The 18,628-nt window shown below is 28.8% G+C and overlaps 1 protein-coding gene across 1 annotated transcript; it reads left to right on the top strand.

Moving 5' to 3' along the window:
- The first annotated feature begins 9,817 nt into the window (after nucleotides 1-9,817).
- LOC106340195 (cytokinin hydroxylase) lies at nucleotides 9,818-13,668 on the top strand. The gene is made up of 5 exons (XM_013779069.1): nucleotides 9,818-10,171; nucleotides 10,370-10,596; nucleotides 10,671-10,912; nucleotides 11,481-11,865; nucleotides 13,065-13,668. The coding sequence occupies exons 1-5, from the start codon at nucleotides 9,892-9,894 to the stop codon at nucleotides 13,485-13,487; spliced, it is 1,557 nt and encodes a 518-aa protein (XP_013634523.1). The 5' UTR covers nucleotides 9,818-9,891; the 3' UTR covers nucleotides 13,488-13,668.
- The last annotated feature ends 4,960 nt before the right edge of the window (nucleotides 13,669-18,628 follow it).

Below are 18,628 nucleotides of genomic sequence, written 5' to 3'. Positions count from 1 at the left end.
TAAACTTTTTTATAAGTTTATAAGTTTTGTATTTTTTTTTCCTAGCAAACAGATTAATATGTTCATGGTGTCTCCTTAATGACGGCCAGGATCGAACTTAATATATCATCAATCAAATAATGAGCGTACAAAATTACATAAAATGTGGACACTTTTAATCTACGGCCAGGATGAAACTTTTCGTATAGAAATGTGGTTTGAATAGTGGATTTTAAATTTAAAAAGTAGTGATTACCATTTTAGTTATACATTCAAAGTACCGGGGGCATTGCCTCCGTGCAAGCGCGGAGTTGTGGACAAAGTTTTTGTTTCATCTCAATATTTTCTAGGGTTATTGTAGTTGTGAATTTTGCGTTTTGAGTTGTTTTTCAAATTTTTTTATCGTTATAGGGTTGGAGTTGTGATTATGAATTGTGTATGCATTGTTCTCCACTTATGAAGTACTAAACTGTGTTAGTAATGTGATTGATATAGTTCGTGATGTTGTTTGTTGTGTCACCGAGACTTATTGTTTGTTTGTCTTTTTAATTTGTTTCTTGTATTATTAAGAGTACATAAATTATATTAAAGTTGTTGAGAGTACCTTTCTTTCTGGATATTTTTTCTCCAATTTAGTTTGTAAGTTTTGTGTATTAAGTAATAATTTTTATTATCCTTATTATGTTTGTTATATGTTTCTTTTTTATTTTTAAACTTGTTGCTCTTACCGGACATTTAAAACAAATACATGAAGACTTGTAGAAATAACTATAAAATGAGTGACAGTTCTGAGTATTTGGGCATTAATGAGTTTTAAACGAATTTATGTATTTCTCATAAGAAGACAATAACATTGACCTGTTGATATTGGACATGTAAGTTGTTTTTATAAGACAAGAGGAGTGAGTAGGTGGAGATGTTGTTGCCGCCTTTGTGTCTGTCGGGATTTTATCTTGTATCTTCTGGTTTGGTTGTGTTTGTTTCTCTTTTATTTGATGGGTAATATGTAAACAAAAATCATTGTTTAGTTGTATTTATCAGAGTTCGTAATCTACTCTGCTTTTTTGTTTAGGTAATTTCACTGATCTTGGTTGTCGTCTTCGTCTTCTTCTTTGCGAAAGTAAGTTTGTAAATTGTTAAATAATTGGCCGTGTAGTTTGTATTTGTTTAGCTGACTCGATGTATGTATCGTTGAGTTTTAGTTGAGGTGATTGTTTTGGTATATTTGTTTTGAAGTTTATTTCTAAGATTAGACAAAAAAGAGAGGTGATCATTAATGATTTGTCTTTTTTGGAATTCTAATTTTTGGTGTTTTGATTGTTTGGGATGTTGTGGTTTCTTTTAAGCTGTAAAATAAATGTTTGTGTAAAATTAATTTGATAAGTAAGGGAGATAAATAGACGACCACATACTTTGGGTATGAAATATTTTTGATTATTGATATTAGCACAATATAGATAATAATATAAAGGGAATTGTGTGTTGATTGTTTCTTACGGATCAATGAGAAGACGGATAACGACTCGGGTTGTTTCTTTGATAAGGCCAGAGTCCTGGATAGAACGGATTTGTCCAACCACATCTGCGAGTTTAAATATCAGTTATGATATCAAAACATAATATAAACCCAGATGCAATATGATAATATACCTGGGAGTTCTAGGTTTGTGTTCGCAATCACTTGAAAATTGTCAAACAATCTAATTATGAGTGGAGATTGATCTTAGGAGCATCTGTGATGACTTCATCGATAATAGTTGGTGAGATGAAACGAATGAGGAAGGAATGATCAGTTATCTTGTACATGCTTGAGCACCTAATCAACCTCAAAACGATTGACTTACACAATGGGACCGGCTTTCAAAGATGGCTTGTAATGATTAGCACGTCCGGCGGTAATAAACTCATGAATCACAGAATCTGCAATTAATATTATTCAACAAAGAATCAGGAAATCAATTAAAAATAATCTATATTATTTTCCTTCCCTAGGCCCGGCCCACAGAGAAAGCCGAAGAAACAAGAGTTTCCGATCTTCATAAATATATATTAGTTTCGGCCATCAATGTACAAAGTATCCTTTAGTTTAGTGGTATAAATGTTTGTGTTTTTATTTTAATAACCGGGGTTCGAACCATAGACTTGACACTTTTTAAAAGTGGAACCCACAAAATACTGACGTGGCACGCTTATAAGAGAAAAAAAAATCAATCATTATAATATAGATTTGCAGCAGTTTGTGAGAAATATGTCAGAGCATCGGCAGTGTGCTTACACCGTTTCTTATGCATTAAATAATACAAATTAATTTGAAAGATTCTAACATCGGCAGTGTGCGTATGTTACACCGTTTCTTATGCATTAAATAATACAAATTAATTAGAAAGAGGAAAGAAAAAGAAGTAAAAGAAGAAAGAGGTTGTCACTAGCTTTTTCCCACAGAGACGTTAAACATTTCTTCATAGACGATTTAACATGTGTCAATATATTATTTGATTAATTTTGTTTGCAGTGTTAAAATTAATAAGACAATTAAGCTATATACATAATATCAATATTATATTTGGGAAGAAACTTATATGGTCTGGTGACCAATGATGATGCTCTTAGAAATGTATGTCTCGCACCAAAAGTGGGGTTAGATGTAAGGAAGTAAATAATACAGTAATCCCTCTGTTTTTTAAAGATGGATGTTTTAGAGAAATATTTTATTTCCAAAAGATGTATTTTTCATGTTTTTAAAACATATTTTGTCAACTAATAATGAAAAATTATGTGTTTCAAAAATATTAATTACATTTCTTTTAATCCTATTGGTTTAAAAATATAAGAAATATAAAGTTACAAAAAACTATGCATTAATAACTAAGTTTTAATATGGTTTCTTAATAAGTGTAAAAATCCTAGAACATTCATCTTTAAAAAACAGAGGGAGTAGTATATTTTATTGGTAAATGAGTCTTGTATTCATTGCCAAATAATTTTTATTATTGAGTTGTTAACCATGATTCCTACGAAGTTGATCCGATTAAAGTCTCAAATTTTCAGTGTTTCGTCTTGCCTTGGTATTTCCGGGATAACGAGCCGCTCCCGTTTCCCTAAATGGAGTTGACGTAGACAACAACCATAAGCTTCTCCATTGGATTGTAAGTTTTAGTTGATAATGAGTTAAACGATTGATGCAATCATGTTCAAATTATCCTTTCATGTCTATTAATCTTCAAATGACTGGAACTCATTCTCCAAAGATTGTGTTTTCTCCTTTCATGTGTTTTTCAATAGTTTTTTGTTTGTTGCTAAAAGTGTTTTCAATAGTTGCTAGTAAGTTTTTTCTTCACTAGAAAAAGAAGTAACAACCTTTTTTCACTAAATTGTAAATACTCATTGATGAAAATGAAATTACAAGTTGTTTAAGTCTCAAAAACATGGAAAAAGATTTAAATAACTAAACATTAGGATTTTACATTGTAAACATTTAAATCCTAAGCTTTCTGGTCAACAATCACAAAAGCGGATAGGAAAACCGACATCATTTTGCATGAATCATATGCCCGACGATGCTTTAAAGTACGGACCTTGGTTTCCGGACAACATACGAGACTTTCGGCACGAACCCAGCGCAGGTCGACGACACATCATGATCCGCACCCAATGAATTCCTAGAAGTAACAACTTGAACACTAATCAGTTTGGTGCGTTTACGCCACGACGTAAGCCTATTATCTGATAGTTTATGCTTGTTTATAGACGTGACATTGAAAGCTAGGCATATCTAATATTTTGTAAACTTACTTCCGCAAGCCCATTGTTTATTTCATCGTCGACTTTTGTGATAAATGGTAAATCAAAGAACAAGATACCTACGGAAAATCAAAGAACGAGTCTATATTGACAATCTTTCGTTGTTTAACTGAAAAGTCTATTGGTTGCTCAAAAAAGAAAAAAAAAACTAAAAAGTCTATTGACAAGCTTATTCCAATATTAAATCTTTTTCTTTTAGCAACGCTTATTTCAATATTAAATCATGTTTTATTTCTTTAAACAGATTTCATATGAGAGATCTCAGTGGCTAGTCTTGCTGAGTATTATATTATAGCTCTTTTGCTTCTCAGGTATACTTCCCAGATTCGCAATCTTTTCCCAATACATAAATAATTATCTGAGTAGCTCCAATGCCTTGGCTTTTCTTATTTGCGGCAAGATCTTCTTTCTAATAGAGAAAGTATATTTTTATATGCACGCATGGTTTCCTGATTTCATCTACAAAAGAAAACTAGTATATTCATATAGTAACAAGATAATTCTTGATTTACAAAGATTTGGTTTACTAGATTGGCTAAGACATTGGTGTTATCATGGTATAGACACTGTTTATTTTTAATTTCAAATGATCAACACTGAGCAGTGTGTATCACGATTGATACATTTCTAACAATCTTATATGACAGATGAAAATTGATAGAATATTATGTCAGATATCACATCAAATTGTACAAATATCAGATCGTACGTTCAGAGAATATAAATTTACTAGGTGATAAGCCGCGCGCATGCGCGGAATGAGTTTTTATAATAATGTTTATTTATTAAATAGTTTTAACATTTTGCAATACTACAATTTTTATCGATTATATAATAACGAATACAAATGTTGGTCTATTAAATATATCATCGTTGTTGAATAGTGAACGTATTACATCTCATTTTAATTATTTTTAAGACTTCATATGCACAAAAAAAATTAAGTTTTGTGGCTGACACAAATCTCCAAAACCAAATAGGCAACATCGATTATATAATGACGAAAGGGGATTAGGTTTTCTGCTCTAGATTTGTTTACTATTGACTCTCCATAATTGATTTTATTTTCTACCTTTATAAAATTGTGTTGTCGTTCCCGTCTTTGTTTCATTGATATGAGTTAAGTTTTTTTTAACTTTTTCTATGAATTCGGTGAATTACATAAGTGTCAATTAAAAATAATAGACATATGTAAAAATTAGTTTCACTCCAGATACATATCTAAGAATCAAAATTTTGAAAAAAATAACCGAAAAACTATATTAATATATTAGTGTTCAAATCTAATATATCAAACTGTTATAGAATATATGTGCAGACTCGAAATATAAATGTCTGTCAAGTATATATTTATCAGCTTGGTCTAAAAATCATCTAATTCAAGAACAACAAAACAAATTACTTATTTGATCAATTCAGGTAATATCTGAATTCGAACGGGTAATATTCGAACCCGAATAAATATCCAAAAATAACCAAACATATGTATACTTAACCCTATATTTATAGTTTACTTCTCTCATTTTATTCAAAATATTTATATTAATAATGATTATTTCTCAAAATTAGATAATATACATATAATTATGGACAAAATCATTTTCTACTCACTTAAAATACATATCAAACTCTTGTTTCTTGCATTAACAAAAGTTGCATCTAAATTTTCAAAACAACAACAAAATTTGTGTCTTTCTAATCTATTAATAGTTTAGTCTTTTAAAAATTAGAAAACCAGTTAAGTTAAAATATAGTTTAAATATAAAAAACTTAAACAATGAATAATTTATTTATTTTTTTCAAAATTTAAATATCTGAACCCAACCCAAAATATCTGAACCCGAACATAAAATACCCGAATCCGACTCGAAATATAAAAATACCCGAATGGGTTCTATAACTTTAAACTGAAATACCGGATACGAACCCGAACTTGTATCCGAACACCTACCCCTACGATATATGATTATTTGTATTTTGGTTGAACAAAAAAAGTTAAACCATTGATCACAAAAGTTTCAATGTAGGACTTTTACCATTTTTCGTAATTTATAGTCGTTTTAAAAAATTCAAAATATAAAATATAAGAAAAAATCTAAATTTTTTATTATATGATAAATGTGATTGCTTAACTTTTTTAATAGTATAAAATTAAACAAAAAAGAGAGATGTTAGAAAAATTGTTATCAAATATGTATTATTCATAATCATTAATTTTCATATACTCCCTCCGTTCCTAAAAGATGTATGTTATGGAAAAAAAATTGTTTCAAAAAGATACATTTTTTATTTTTTCAATGTATGATTTTAATGAAAAATTGTAAGTTTCAAAAAAATTAATGGTGTTTATTGAATTTCTATTGGCTAAAATTATGAAAAATTGTTATTCACAAAAAATAATGCATATTTAATGAATTTTCTTAATATATGTGAAAAGTCTACAATATGCATCTTTTAAACACAGAAGGAGTATATGTTAACCATATTAGGTAATTCCGTAGCTTTTATTTAAGGAAAGAAAAAATATTATTTTGTACACTACTAATTAATTTGATAGTTAGTTTAATAAAAACCATAGTATATGTTTATATGGATCAACTTATTTTTCTAACAATTTTAAGAATCATTCTCGTGATGACACGTGGCTACGAAAATATGTTGTAATGCTCCAGGATTAATATATAGGGGATTTTCTTAGAAAATTTAAATCTTATAGAAGCAATCCAAAAAATGGTAATAAAAATATATTTACAAGCCAACTCAGACAAAATTACGCAATTCGAAAATTTCCTAAAGTAGCTTCGTTCAACTCATCATCCCGGCACATTCTGCTAGCTCGCATTTAAGGAGTTGAGTTTCGTTTTGCTATTTCACCATTAATGAAAACTAGGTGTTTGCCCGCAATTTTGCGAGTAATTATATTATATGGAGAAATATATGTTATGTTTACATAGTTATAATTTTTGAATAATAATTAAAATTTTAAAATTTTAATGTTTAATTTCAAATAGTTAGATAATCAAAAAATTTAGTATATATTTTTAGAAGATCTGTGAGATTTAAAATTGTTTAACAACGTAAACCTTAGTCATTACAAATATTTCTCTTACAGAAAAGTAATATAATAATTAATTCAGATAATTGGTTGTAGAATTACTTTATATTTTATTTTAACACGTGAAAAATCGGAAATACTCTAGCTTTTAAGAAATAAAAAGAAAGGTTTTTTTGGTGTAAGACCAATACAATTATCGAATGTTTTTATCATGAAGATACGTTTTTGTGTGGACTTTAGAAAACATAAAAAGTTCTAATAATTATTCACCTAAAAATCTAATTTTATATAAGGATATATAACCATTAAATTTCTTTCAATAAAAAAATATTAAAGTATTTTATTTAATTATATATAAATAATTGATAAAGAAAAAGAAATTGATAAAACATATATATTATTTCTCAAATTCTACAATTAGTTACCATAAATCATTATTTGTAATATTACTTGTGTTATTTGGTAATTTATATTAATTAGTTCTATAGTTACCTTTTATTTTTAGATTTGATTAAAATAAATAACTAATAAACATCAACAACCAATCAAATTATAACTATTTTTTAAAACTTAACTTATTAACAATACATAAGAAAAATCGCTTAAGTGACTTTTCAATTAATATATAGTATAACTAGGTGTTTTCCTGCACCATGTGCAGTAAGAAATTTTTTAAATCTAACTTATATTTAAAAATAAATTTTATTAAATATTATACATTTTACTATTTCCTTACTAATATTTAATATAGATTTGAATATATTAAATCAATTTGTATAAAACTAATAAAAATGATATAAAATTGTATAATTATCAAAAATTTAGCCTAAACAATATTTATAAAATTTGTAGGTATATAAAAAACTAATGATCTTACGATTAGATATTTAAATTTTTAAAAAATTGTAGAAATTTTTGAAAGATTTAGTAATACAAATTGTATAATTATGAAAAATAATAATATTTCGAAATTTGAAATATTATATATGAATATATTTATTTTATAGATGTTGTATGAGCTGTTACCTTATTTAAAAAAAGTTTTCGAAAAAGAAATATCAATATTAAATGTAATATATGAATCATTACCATATTATAATAAGTTTGGCAAAAATATAAATCAACATTAAATGAAATTATACATGTCATATTTTTCCAGAAGCCATGTCATCAATTTCAATAGCCATGTCATATTTGTTTCGTGAAATTAATTGTAGAGAGGACATGAGGCAAAATCACTTCGCAAATATAGTCTAGGGGATGTCATATTTTTCCAGAAACCATGTCATCAATTTCATTAGCCATGTCATATTTGTTTCGTGAAATTGATCGTAGAGAGGACATGTGGCAAAATCACTTCGCAAATATAGTCTAGGAGATTTATCTCTTTAAAACCAAGGATAAATTTGGTTAATGTAAACATGAAAATATGTATTAGGAAAATGACAGTCTATGTAATTTCTCTCATAATTTTGTCAAATCACAAATCACACTTTCTCACTCATTTTCTATTTAGTGTTTAACATGAAATTTAAATGAGTTAAACAAACAATTTCTTCTTTTAAAACAATCTTATTTTAATTAAATCTGATTAGCTAATAAGAAAAAATAATTTTAAAAATTTTTAATAACAAAATGTTGTTATTTTAGGCATACATACTTAATATTAATGTGAGATCCAATATTATATCCAAATAAAATATTTTTTATTTCTATAAAATTGGTTAAAATTTTATTATTGTATATTTTATTATTGTACATTTTAAAAGTTTATTATACCGCAAAGTATACATCTCATTATTTTTAAATAATTTATCTTACTTGTAATTTACATTATATTTTCTATCTTTGACTTTAATAATTGTAGAACATGTCATTTTATTGATCTTTCTTACTCAATTTATCACAATGTTTTAAAAACACATAAAACTAATTAATTCACATTTATAGTAACACAAAAATACAAGCATCTCGACAAATAGATAAAATTAAATACATAAGAGTATAAAAGAACCAAGAACACAACAAACATATTTTATTATCCTTCCCTCTTTTTTTTTTGATTTATGTCTTCTTTATTTTCTTACTATTCAAAACAAGCATGGTAATTTTATTATAATCAAAGCTATATGAATTATATTAATTGAGTAATAACTCTAGGAAAAACATGTGTAGAATACTATGATTAATTTAATTTTAAATAACTTACTATATAATAATTTTAGATAAATTACCATATAATATAATTTTAAGTAACCTACCATATAATAATTTTAGTTAATATGTTTATATTAATGGATGAATTAAATAACATTTCTTGATTAATATAATTTTAAATGACTTACCATAAATTTTTATGTTTAAAATATAAAAATATTTTAATCATTTCAAAAAGTGATAACTTATCTATGATATCACATTGTCATTGGAAAATGATGAGATTTTTTAAAAAGTTATATATTTGAATGTTTTGCATTCATTTGAAACATTTTAAAATATATATATAATTAATTTATTAGGTTTACATTAATTAGTTTACTAGAATCTATGATTTATTGTATTCACTACTAATATAAATATATTAAAAACCATTTTTATAATTGTTTATGTAGTATCATATGTATTTAAATGTCTATTATCAATTTATATAATGTAATCTATGATATTTAATTTTTCTATAAATAAATTATATTAATTCATCTATATTTAAGATGTTTAATTGTATGTTTGGAAACATATATTAGATTAGGTAATTCTAGGATTAGTTTCTTTTAAAGAATTTAATTAAATAAATTAAAAATTAAAAATCATCAACCAATCAAATTATAACAATTAATTGAAAAACTCTTTTATGAGCGACACGTCAGCGGAAGTGATTTTTCAATTAATATATATGATGATTGTATCTCAACACTTTTGAACAAAAGAAATATATGGTTTCTGGACAAACCCGTTCCATCATTATAAATACATCATCTTCCTTCTATTTCTCAGTCATCTTAAGATCTTTTTCTCTTCGAATCTCTGAAGAAATAAAAATAAAAAGAAAACCAAAAATGTTGCTTACATTATTAAAATCTCTCCTCGTGATATTCATGACCTCGATACTGAGAGTTCTATACGACACCATATCATGCTACTGGCTAACACCTAGGCGAATCAAGAAGATCATGGCAGGGCAAGGGGTAACCGGTCCTAAACCACGTCCACTAACCGGAAACATCCTTGAAATCTCGGCTATGGTGTCGCAATCCGTTTCTAAAGATTGTGATTCTGTTCACCATGACATCGTAGGCCGCCTTCTTCCGCATTACGTCACCTGGTCCAAACAATACGGTATGCCCCAGAATGTTAACACAAATTGTTTTTGGTTGTGTGGTAAACATAGGTTTTGTTACAATGTTGTTCTTAGATAAAAACTGAATTCTCTTTGCGATATCAAAATGACGGAAATATCCTTTAGTAGGTTTGTTCTTGATTAATCGTTGATATATTTTTTTTGTAATGTTCTTGTATATTGTTTTGGTGAACCAGGGAAAAGATTTATAGTGTGGAACGGGACGGATCCTCGGCTTTGCTTAACGGAAACAGAATTGATAAAAGAGTTGCTGATGAAGCATAACGGTGTAAGCGGAAGATCGTGGCTACAGCAACAAGGGACCAAAAGTTTTATTGGTCGTGGTCTCCTTATGGCTAATGGCCAAGATTGGCACCACCAACGCCACCTTGCTGCGCCGGCATTTAACGGGGAAAGGCTCAAGGCACGTAACAAATTAAACCTCATGCAAAAGTAACATAGTGTTAAATGACCAAAACACCCTTGTGATATATGCAGGGCTACGCAAGGCACATGGTTGAGTGTACGACTAGGCTAGTGGAGAGGCTGAGGAAAGAAGTTGGGAAAGGAGGAGGTGAGGTGGAGATAGGGGAGGAGATGCACCAGCTCACGGCGGATATTATATCGAGGACGGAGTTCGGAAGTAGCTTTGAGAAAGGCAAAGAGCTTTTCAACCACCTCACCGTCCTCCAACGCCGTTGCGCTCAAGCCACCCGCCACCTCTGTTTTCCCGGTAGCCGGTGAGTTTTCTTCCTCGACGAGTAATAAAAATGTCTAGATTTTGAAAGTGAACGGCAAACGGTTTATTAATCTATTAGTATTACCAAAAACGTATATACCATTAAAATAAGCAAAATAGTTATATATATATATTTTAAATAAGCAAAATAGTTATATTACAAAATGGTACCATTGTCTTTGAAAATGATTGAAGACATTATTTAAGTAAAATATATTTAATAAACAAGCAAAATCTTTTTTTTTAATTATCTTATAGCCATATATATATTATCTTATAGCCACATATATATATATGTATGTACACATATATGGTAAACCTTTTTTGAAGTTGCTGATAAATTTTTTGTCTAGTCCCCCTCATCTACTGTACCATACGGTGCTTATAGATTTCGAAAATTAGTGTGTGTTTTGGTGTGTCATTGCCGGGTTTCAAGCAATATGTTTTTCTCTGTCTAGCACAAGCATCACTCTTTACTCTGTATCATGTTTTCAAATGTATATTGCTTTTTCGTAGACCTTAAGCACAGTTAAACGTTGACTTAACATGAAATATTCGTATCTATCTAGGTTTCTTCCGAGCAAATACAACAGAGAAATAAAGTCTCTGAAAAAGGAAGTGGAACGTTTGTTGATAGAGATCATACAAAGCAGGCGAGACTGCGCTGAGATGGGTCGGAGCAGTACTCACGGCGATGACCTTCTTGGCCTTCTCTTGAACGAAATGGATAGTCACAAGAACAAAAATAACGATAACAATAATCTTCAGTTGATAATGGATGAATGCAAGACGTTCTTCTTTGCTGGTCACGAAACTACCGCACTCCTTCTCACATGGACAATGATGCTCCTTGCCGATAACCCCACGTGGCAGGAAAAGGTTCGTGATGAGATTAGAGAGGTATGTGGCTGCGACGGTCTTCCCTCGGTTGATCAACTATCCAAACTTACCTCGGTACGTACGTTCACCGTTAGACACATGATATACCACTCATAAGTTCTAAAATCCTCTCTTACAAAGTTATAGACTTTTGTTTAGATTTATCGAGTCAACACATGAATTAAGTTATTCCTAGGTTTGAATGGTAGCTAGCATCGAACGTGACATACTAGTGAGCCCCCGGTCTCGATTGTTTTTGTTTACTAGTCACGAGTTCTAGTTCCTAGTAGCGCCAATAAAAGGAAAAACACTGATTCATAAAACGATTAAATTCCTTAAATTTATCCAAAAATATTATTTATATAGCGATATTTCCGATTCAGAAATAGAACGTTAAGTTAAATTAGTTTCTAGTGACCACTTATCTATGTTTCAAAACTAATCATTTTCTAACACATTGTTTAATTAGATTTCAAGGACTCGAAGGCCACTAACTATATATATATATATAAAGATGATATTTGTTGTTTGCTCCAAATGATAAAGTATAAAACGATATCTTGTTTCAACTAATTATTATATTTGAAGTAGTATAGAATTACCTTTTTGATGAATGGGTGCGTGTGGGGTATTAACATTCAACACAGTATAGGCAATGCCACTAACTTCGTAGTGCATCTTCCATAACTAAGCTTATAACATAGGCATCAAGTCGACACAAATAACCCTATTGACTATCTTTTAATTTCGTCTTCATGCTTATTATCTTCAATACTAAACTAAAACTCAAACAATAGAATGTCTAGGTTTGTTGATTCTGATGGTATATTTATTTTGGAATCATCGGTTACATGTTTATACTAAGTACTTAATTAAGATCGTACTTCTTAGAAGTAGTTATAATAACTAGATATGATTAACATTAATTAAAGCTAGATTTGAAATTCGTTAAGATAGAGAGACTGGTACACATTTTTTTCAGGAATAAATAAATGGTTAAATGATACATTTCAGTAGTTTAATCATTAGCACTAAGACATGCTTTGCATAAAATATTATACAACAAATCTATCTAAAACATGTATTAACTAATGATTAGATTTTGACAGCTTCATTGATACTCTTCTTTTCTTTCCAAAGGAAAAGTCAATTCTCAAACTAAAAGATGTTTGAGAAAGAGTCAAGAAGCACTTCGCATGATCGCAAGATATGATTCTTATATAAATTAATAGAATATACTGCTAATATTTTGTCTTTTTCTTCTCTTTTAACAGTTAAACAAAGTGATAAACGAGTCATTAAGACTTTACCCTCCAGCTACTCTTCTACCAAGGATGGCATTTGAAGATATAAAACTAGGTGATCTAATAATTCCCAAAGGTTTATCAATATGGATACCCGTCCTCGCAATCCATCACAGCGAAGAATTATGGGGTAAAGACGCAAATGAATTCAACCCTGAACGCTTTGGAGGCAAACCATTTGCGCCTGGCCGCCACTTCATCCCATTTGCAGCTGGTCCTCGAAACTGCATCGGACAATCATTTGCGATGATGGAAGCAAAAATAATATTAGCAACGCTAATTTCAAAGTTTAACTTCGCAATATCAAAGAACTATAGACATGCGCCAATAGTTGTGCTTACTATAAAACCTAAGTATGGAGTTCAAGTGATATTGAAGCCATTTGACTCATGAAGCTTTAAGATTAAAAGAGTCATTTGAAATGCTTTGATCATACACTTGGGAAAATATTTTGGGGGTTGTTAACTTTTGAGTAACATGAGGGATTTTGATTTGAATAAATATCGTACGAGTATGAGAGAAAACTATGTTAAAGCTTTAGCAAAAAAAAAATTATGTTAATCTTTTCCTCAAATTTATTTTTTTATTTTGTGTTTATCCGTTTTACAAGCGACATTGCTCAAAAGTGGACAAAAATTACCTACAAACTGCATATTTGTTTTTTATTTTTCTCATGTGTTCAGAATATAACATTTGTCTCTCAGAGCTCTCAAAAGAAATTATTTAGCAAACATTTAAAAATGATTTACTGTAGAAATTAATAGGGATAGCATTCCAGCATTAAAAAAATTCGGTAAGCCAGACATATAGCAGACTAAGGTCGAAAAGGAGATTTGGAACTGATATATGTTAGAATATTACCGGTAAGTGGTAACGAACGCTTCTATATTTTGATGTTTTTGTTTATTCAGTAAAGACTAATTATACAAATCTTAGTAATAAATTATACACAGAAAGAGACACAAAAGGCTGCGACGGTTGTCTTTGTGTAAGGTCATATTATGTTCTTTCAGACTGCAGATTGTATCGATAACTTTTTGGCATATGGCCAAAAGCAATCGTCCATCGATCACCTTTATTTGCTTTAAAAGTGAAGTTTGAATTGAATATTAATAAAAGTCATTATGTTATATTGAGATGGGTTTAATCTAGATAAGCCTTAAAATAATAAACAAACATAAACAACAAATATAATAAACAAAGAAACAAAAAGAATGATTAGGACAACGCGGCTTTATAGTCTAGCGGTTAGGAAATTTTAGTTTAAATAAAACAAAAGACAAAAGAATGATTAGGGATGGGGGAAAGAGAGTTCATCTTTTATTTTGTTGGTTAAGTTTGGTGGCGGCCATTGCACTTACAATGACTAAGGTTGATTCTTGCTTCTTTATCTTAGTTTTTTATTGATATAATGTGGTAGAAGTAACCCTTGAAAATGATTCAAAATAACAAACAAATTGCAACTTGTAGGTATATTTGTGCGTTATGGGTTATTTAGATTGATAGTCAAATTTTTATATATTAAAACATAAGTCACAACTTTGATTATGTGATTTTTTTTTAAAATGGATATATTCTTAGAAAGTCATGTTTCATTTAATCTTTAATCTTATCATTTAAATTTTGGGTCTACCATAAATTTTTAATGGGCTTTCAATAATTGAATTTAAACAATAAATGATCCATTGGATTTATAAATAATATAAATTAAATAGATATAATTTAATGTTGTAATACTATACCTCCACATGTTAATAATTTAAATATTTGTCGATGTTTACTTTTAAAATTATAAAGATTTTTTTTAAATAACAAAAATCATATTATCTAACAATGATTAATCTTTACTACCTTAAACCAATGAAAACGAATTTTAAACTATATAGTTTATTTTAAAAATTAAACAAAAAGTAAATGTTTAATTAGTTACTCGATAATATAAATCTATGAAGCGAAAAGTTTAATTTTTTAAAAACTTTCTAAATTTGTAAAATGTTACAATATTTTTGAATATGACAATAAAAAAATATTTTACTAATCTTTATATATATAGTTACGATTTTAATAATAAAATAATAATCCGAAAATATATATATAGAAAAAGATACAAATACATGTGAAAGTTTGAAACAATCTATTCAGTGAAAAAAATATACCGTAAACTTATTATGTTTTAAAAATTGATAGACACATATATATTATAATATATACCAGTTTAGAATTGAAAACAAAATGTTTATATAAAAATAAATGAAAACAAAAATCCGTGCGGTTGCGCGGATCGAGATCTAGTTTGGTTTATAATTGAATAACTTATTTGGTGAAATTTAAAATAAACAATTTTCCTGTAAAAGCTCCTTTCGGTTAATTATAATAAAAAGAACCTTATTTAACCAAATCAGATGACTCGTACATGATTTTACATCAGAGTTCGATTTAAGAAAATATGATTTCTGCAAATTAGTAGAAGCAAGGTTTTTAAAAGAACAACAACACAATTAGGAAATTGGCTGATAGCAACAGCAAGGGAGTCAAAAGAAACTTTGAGATCACATTGATCAATTTCTAAAGAGTTATTCTTGGGTTCACCTCTAGGGTGAACCTTCACCAACCAATAGAAAATTGTCATTTTAAATCTAGTATCTTTTAATTAAGAAAACCAAATAACTTGGCAAATTATATTATTTTTTCAAAATAAAATTTAAAAATAAATAAAAATAATATATAAAAAACGAATTCAAATAAGAAAAAATGTTGTCAACAAAACACTAAACCCTAAACTATAATACTAAACTCAAATCCTAAACCCTAAATCTTTGGGTAAACTCTAAATCTTTGGGTAAACCCCTAAACCCTTGGAAAAGCACTAAACATGTTGTCAACAAAATACTAAATCCTAAACTCTAATCCTAAACCCTAAACCCTTGGAAAAACCTTAAACCCTTGGGTAAACCCTAAACCCTTAGGTAAACCCTAAACCCTTGGAAAAACACTAAACATTTGGATAAATTCTAAATTATAAATCTTAAACACTAAACTCTAAATTTTAAAAATAAATATTTTTTTTTTAAATAATTTTTTTTAGAACTATTGTTATTTTTATTTATTTAATTTTTTATTTTTTATTTTAAAAGCATAATATAATTTGGCAAGTTATTTTGTTTCCTTAATTAAAAGATACTAGATCTAAAATGACAATTTTCTATTGGTAGGTGAACCTAAAGGTGCACCCTAGGGGTGAACCCAAGAAAAAGTCATTTCTAAACTACGATTAGGATCCACGGATTGATTGACGGACATTATCTTGATTCTTATACTTTCTATTAATTTTTAATTAATAAAATATTATTTTATAACTAAGTTAATTATTTTTGCTAGCTGTTCAACGAATCGTATATTTTTTCAGACTATTTTGGTGTTCGAGAAAGAGGTGAATCAAATCCATATGCATGATTCAATTCAGACGACACCATGGGGGGAGGGGGAGGAGGAATGGAACATGAGTCCCAGGGGCGGACGTACGTTGATGGGTATGGGCCCCCGACTGATTATATAATTTTTGTGTTTAACGTTCGTGCTCTTTGGTCAAACATCTCAGTTGTTTAAGTGTGCTCCGTTTCTAGCTTTTGTGTGAAAGGTTTGATTTTCCTCGCCAGAAACTTTTAATATAACATTTTGTTTCCTGCCATATTAGTTGCTCGCGGTCCCATCAAATGAAACGTAATATATTATCTCTGTGTGTTTAATTTGTTTTGCATGATTTTTTCGCTTCTTGCTCTTTGAAACTATTTCATACTTTTATTCAATTATTTTTATACTAGAGTCGATAGAGAATAAATTTTTAAAACAACCTAAGTATTTTTTCATGAACAAAAAGATGATTCACAAAAATAAAAAATAATTATACTTTAAAATAAATATTTAATTACTATTTGGCTAATATATAATACTCCATCCGTTTCACAAAGATATATTTTCTAGTGTTTTTACACATATTAAAAAAACACATTAAATCACTGTATTAAATGTATCGTTTTCTGTAATTTTCAAGTTTCAATAACTTTTAACCAATAATAATTCAATAACGTCAATTAATTTTATTGAAGTTTACAATTTTTTTTGTAGAAAACATAAAACTTCTATTTTTATGAAACAATTTTTTTTTCTAAAACATCTATTTTAATGAAACAGAAATAATATTATCTAAAACATTAATATTAAATTACATAACATATTTATAATATTGTACCCCCAATTAAAAGAAGGGGTTCTTCAAAAAATGACTCAAAATTTCAAGCCAAACACAAAAATAATCTATGTTTTTTTGAAACTTTGTTTTGTCATATTCACCCTAGAAGTTCTAGTTATTCACGAAAATGCCATTATTTTTTTTTTTGAAAATAACGCTTTTACTTTATCATCCTCATCTTCACCAAATATTTACAACTTTGCCATTGACATCAATACCTCAACCACCATGAACTACCAAATTGAGAGTGTTAATGCCCTAAAGTTTCGATTTTTTCTCATCATTTCTCATTTCCTATCCACACAAACCACATATCTTACACTTTCTCTCAAAATTTATCAAAAAAACTGAAGATTTTGATTACAAATTATGTGAGGTTCATAAGCTCACGATTCTTGGTGATTAACGAGTAGGTAGCTGTTGTGGTTAAGTTCTGGGTGATTGGAGAAACCACGCAAGTCATCTCACGAGTTCAAGGAATGAAATCGCGAACTACATTTTATTTTTCAGATCTGTTCGATGAAGAAGGCTTCTTTAGAGTCTTCTTCATCGAGAAGACTTCTATAGAAGTCTTCTGGTCAATGCATATGTTAGTTTTGCAATTGACATTTTGTGTGCTTTTAATAGAAGACTTCCGTAGAAGTCTTCTAACTTTCTTTTGTAAACAAAAAATTTCGAAATTCCCAGAGAAGACTTCTTTAGAATAAACAGGTTACTTTTAAATTTGACCGAAGTTGGTCAGAAATTTGACTTTTTGTAGTCTTCCTGGAGAAAACTTCTACAGAAGTCTTCTGAAAGTCTTCCCTAAGTCTTCTCAATGCCGGAAGATGTCTGTGTGGGTTACTTTTGCAATTAAAAAATAATAGTAAAACATTTAATATCAATGAGAAGACTTCTAAAATAACAGTCATTTGACTATGTATGCGGGACTGACCGTTGGTGGCTTTGAATCCCATCCGCTCTGCGGCCTTTTTATATATATAACAAATGTTCTTTTAGCATTCTATGAGTTTTAGTTTATACTTCTGCCAAGTGTTGAGGGAAAGACACGAGTAGTCACTTCGTATCTTAACTCTTAATTTGTCGTTCCGTTCATTTGCTCTTTCGAGGGTATCCGAAAACGTTTAGGAGTTTTACGAAGTTTTGTGAGCGTTTTAGATGTGGACGGTGAGACATGTTTTAAGATCTCGTATCAGTTTCGATATCATGCCTTGTCTTGAGATGTTAATTAACCAGTAGGACTGGGTTTAGGGCAAGACCTAGGTTTACTTTCGGCTCTAAGGCT

Source organism: Brassica oleracea, chromosome C4, assembly GCF_000695525.1.
Source record: "Brassica oleracea var. oleracea cultivar TO1000 chromosome C4, BOL, whole genome shotgun sequence".
In the NCBI taxonomy this organism is placed as follows: domain Eukaryota; kingdom Viridiplantae; phylum Streptophyta; class Magnoliopsida; order Brassicales; family Brassicaceae; genus Brassica; species Brassica oleracea.
Note: the sequence above shows the minus strand (reverse complement) of the source record. Positions and strands in the feature narration are given on the sequence as shown.

What these genes read in the sequence shown, in the direction of transcription:
- LOC106340195 (XM_013779069.1), top strand. Translation starts at nt 9,892, where the DNA reads ATGTTGCTTACATTATTAAAATCTCTCCTCGTGATATTCATGACCTCG. An exon ending in CACCTGGTCCAAACAATACG is followed by an intron (nt 10,172 to 10,369) that starts GTATGCCCCAGA and finishes TTGGTGAACCAG; the next exon opens with GGAAAAGATTTATAGTGTGG. An exon ending in TTAACGGGGAAAGGCTCAAG is followed by an intron (nt 10,597 to 10,670) that starts GCACGTAACAAA and finishes TGATATATGCAG; the next exon opens with GGCTACGCAAGGCACATGGT.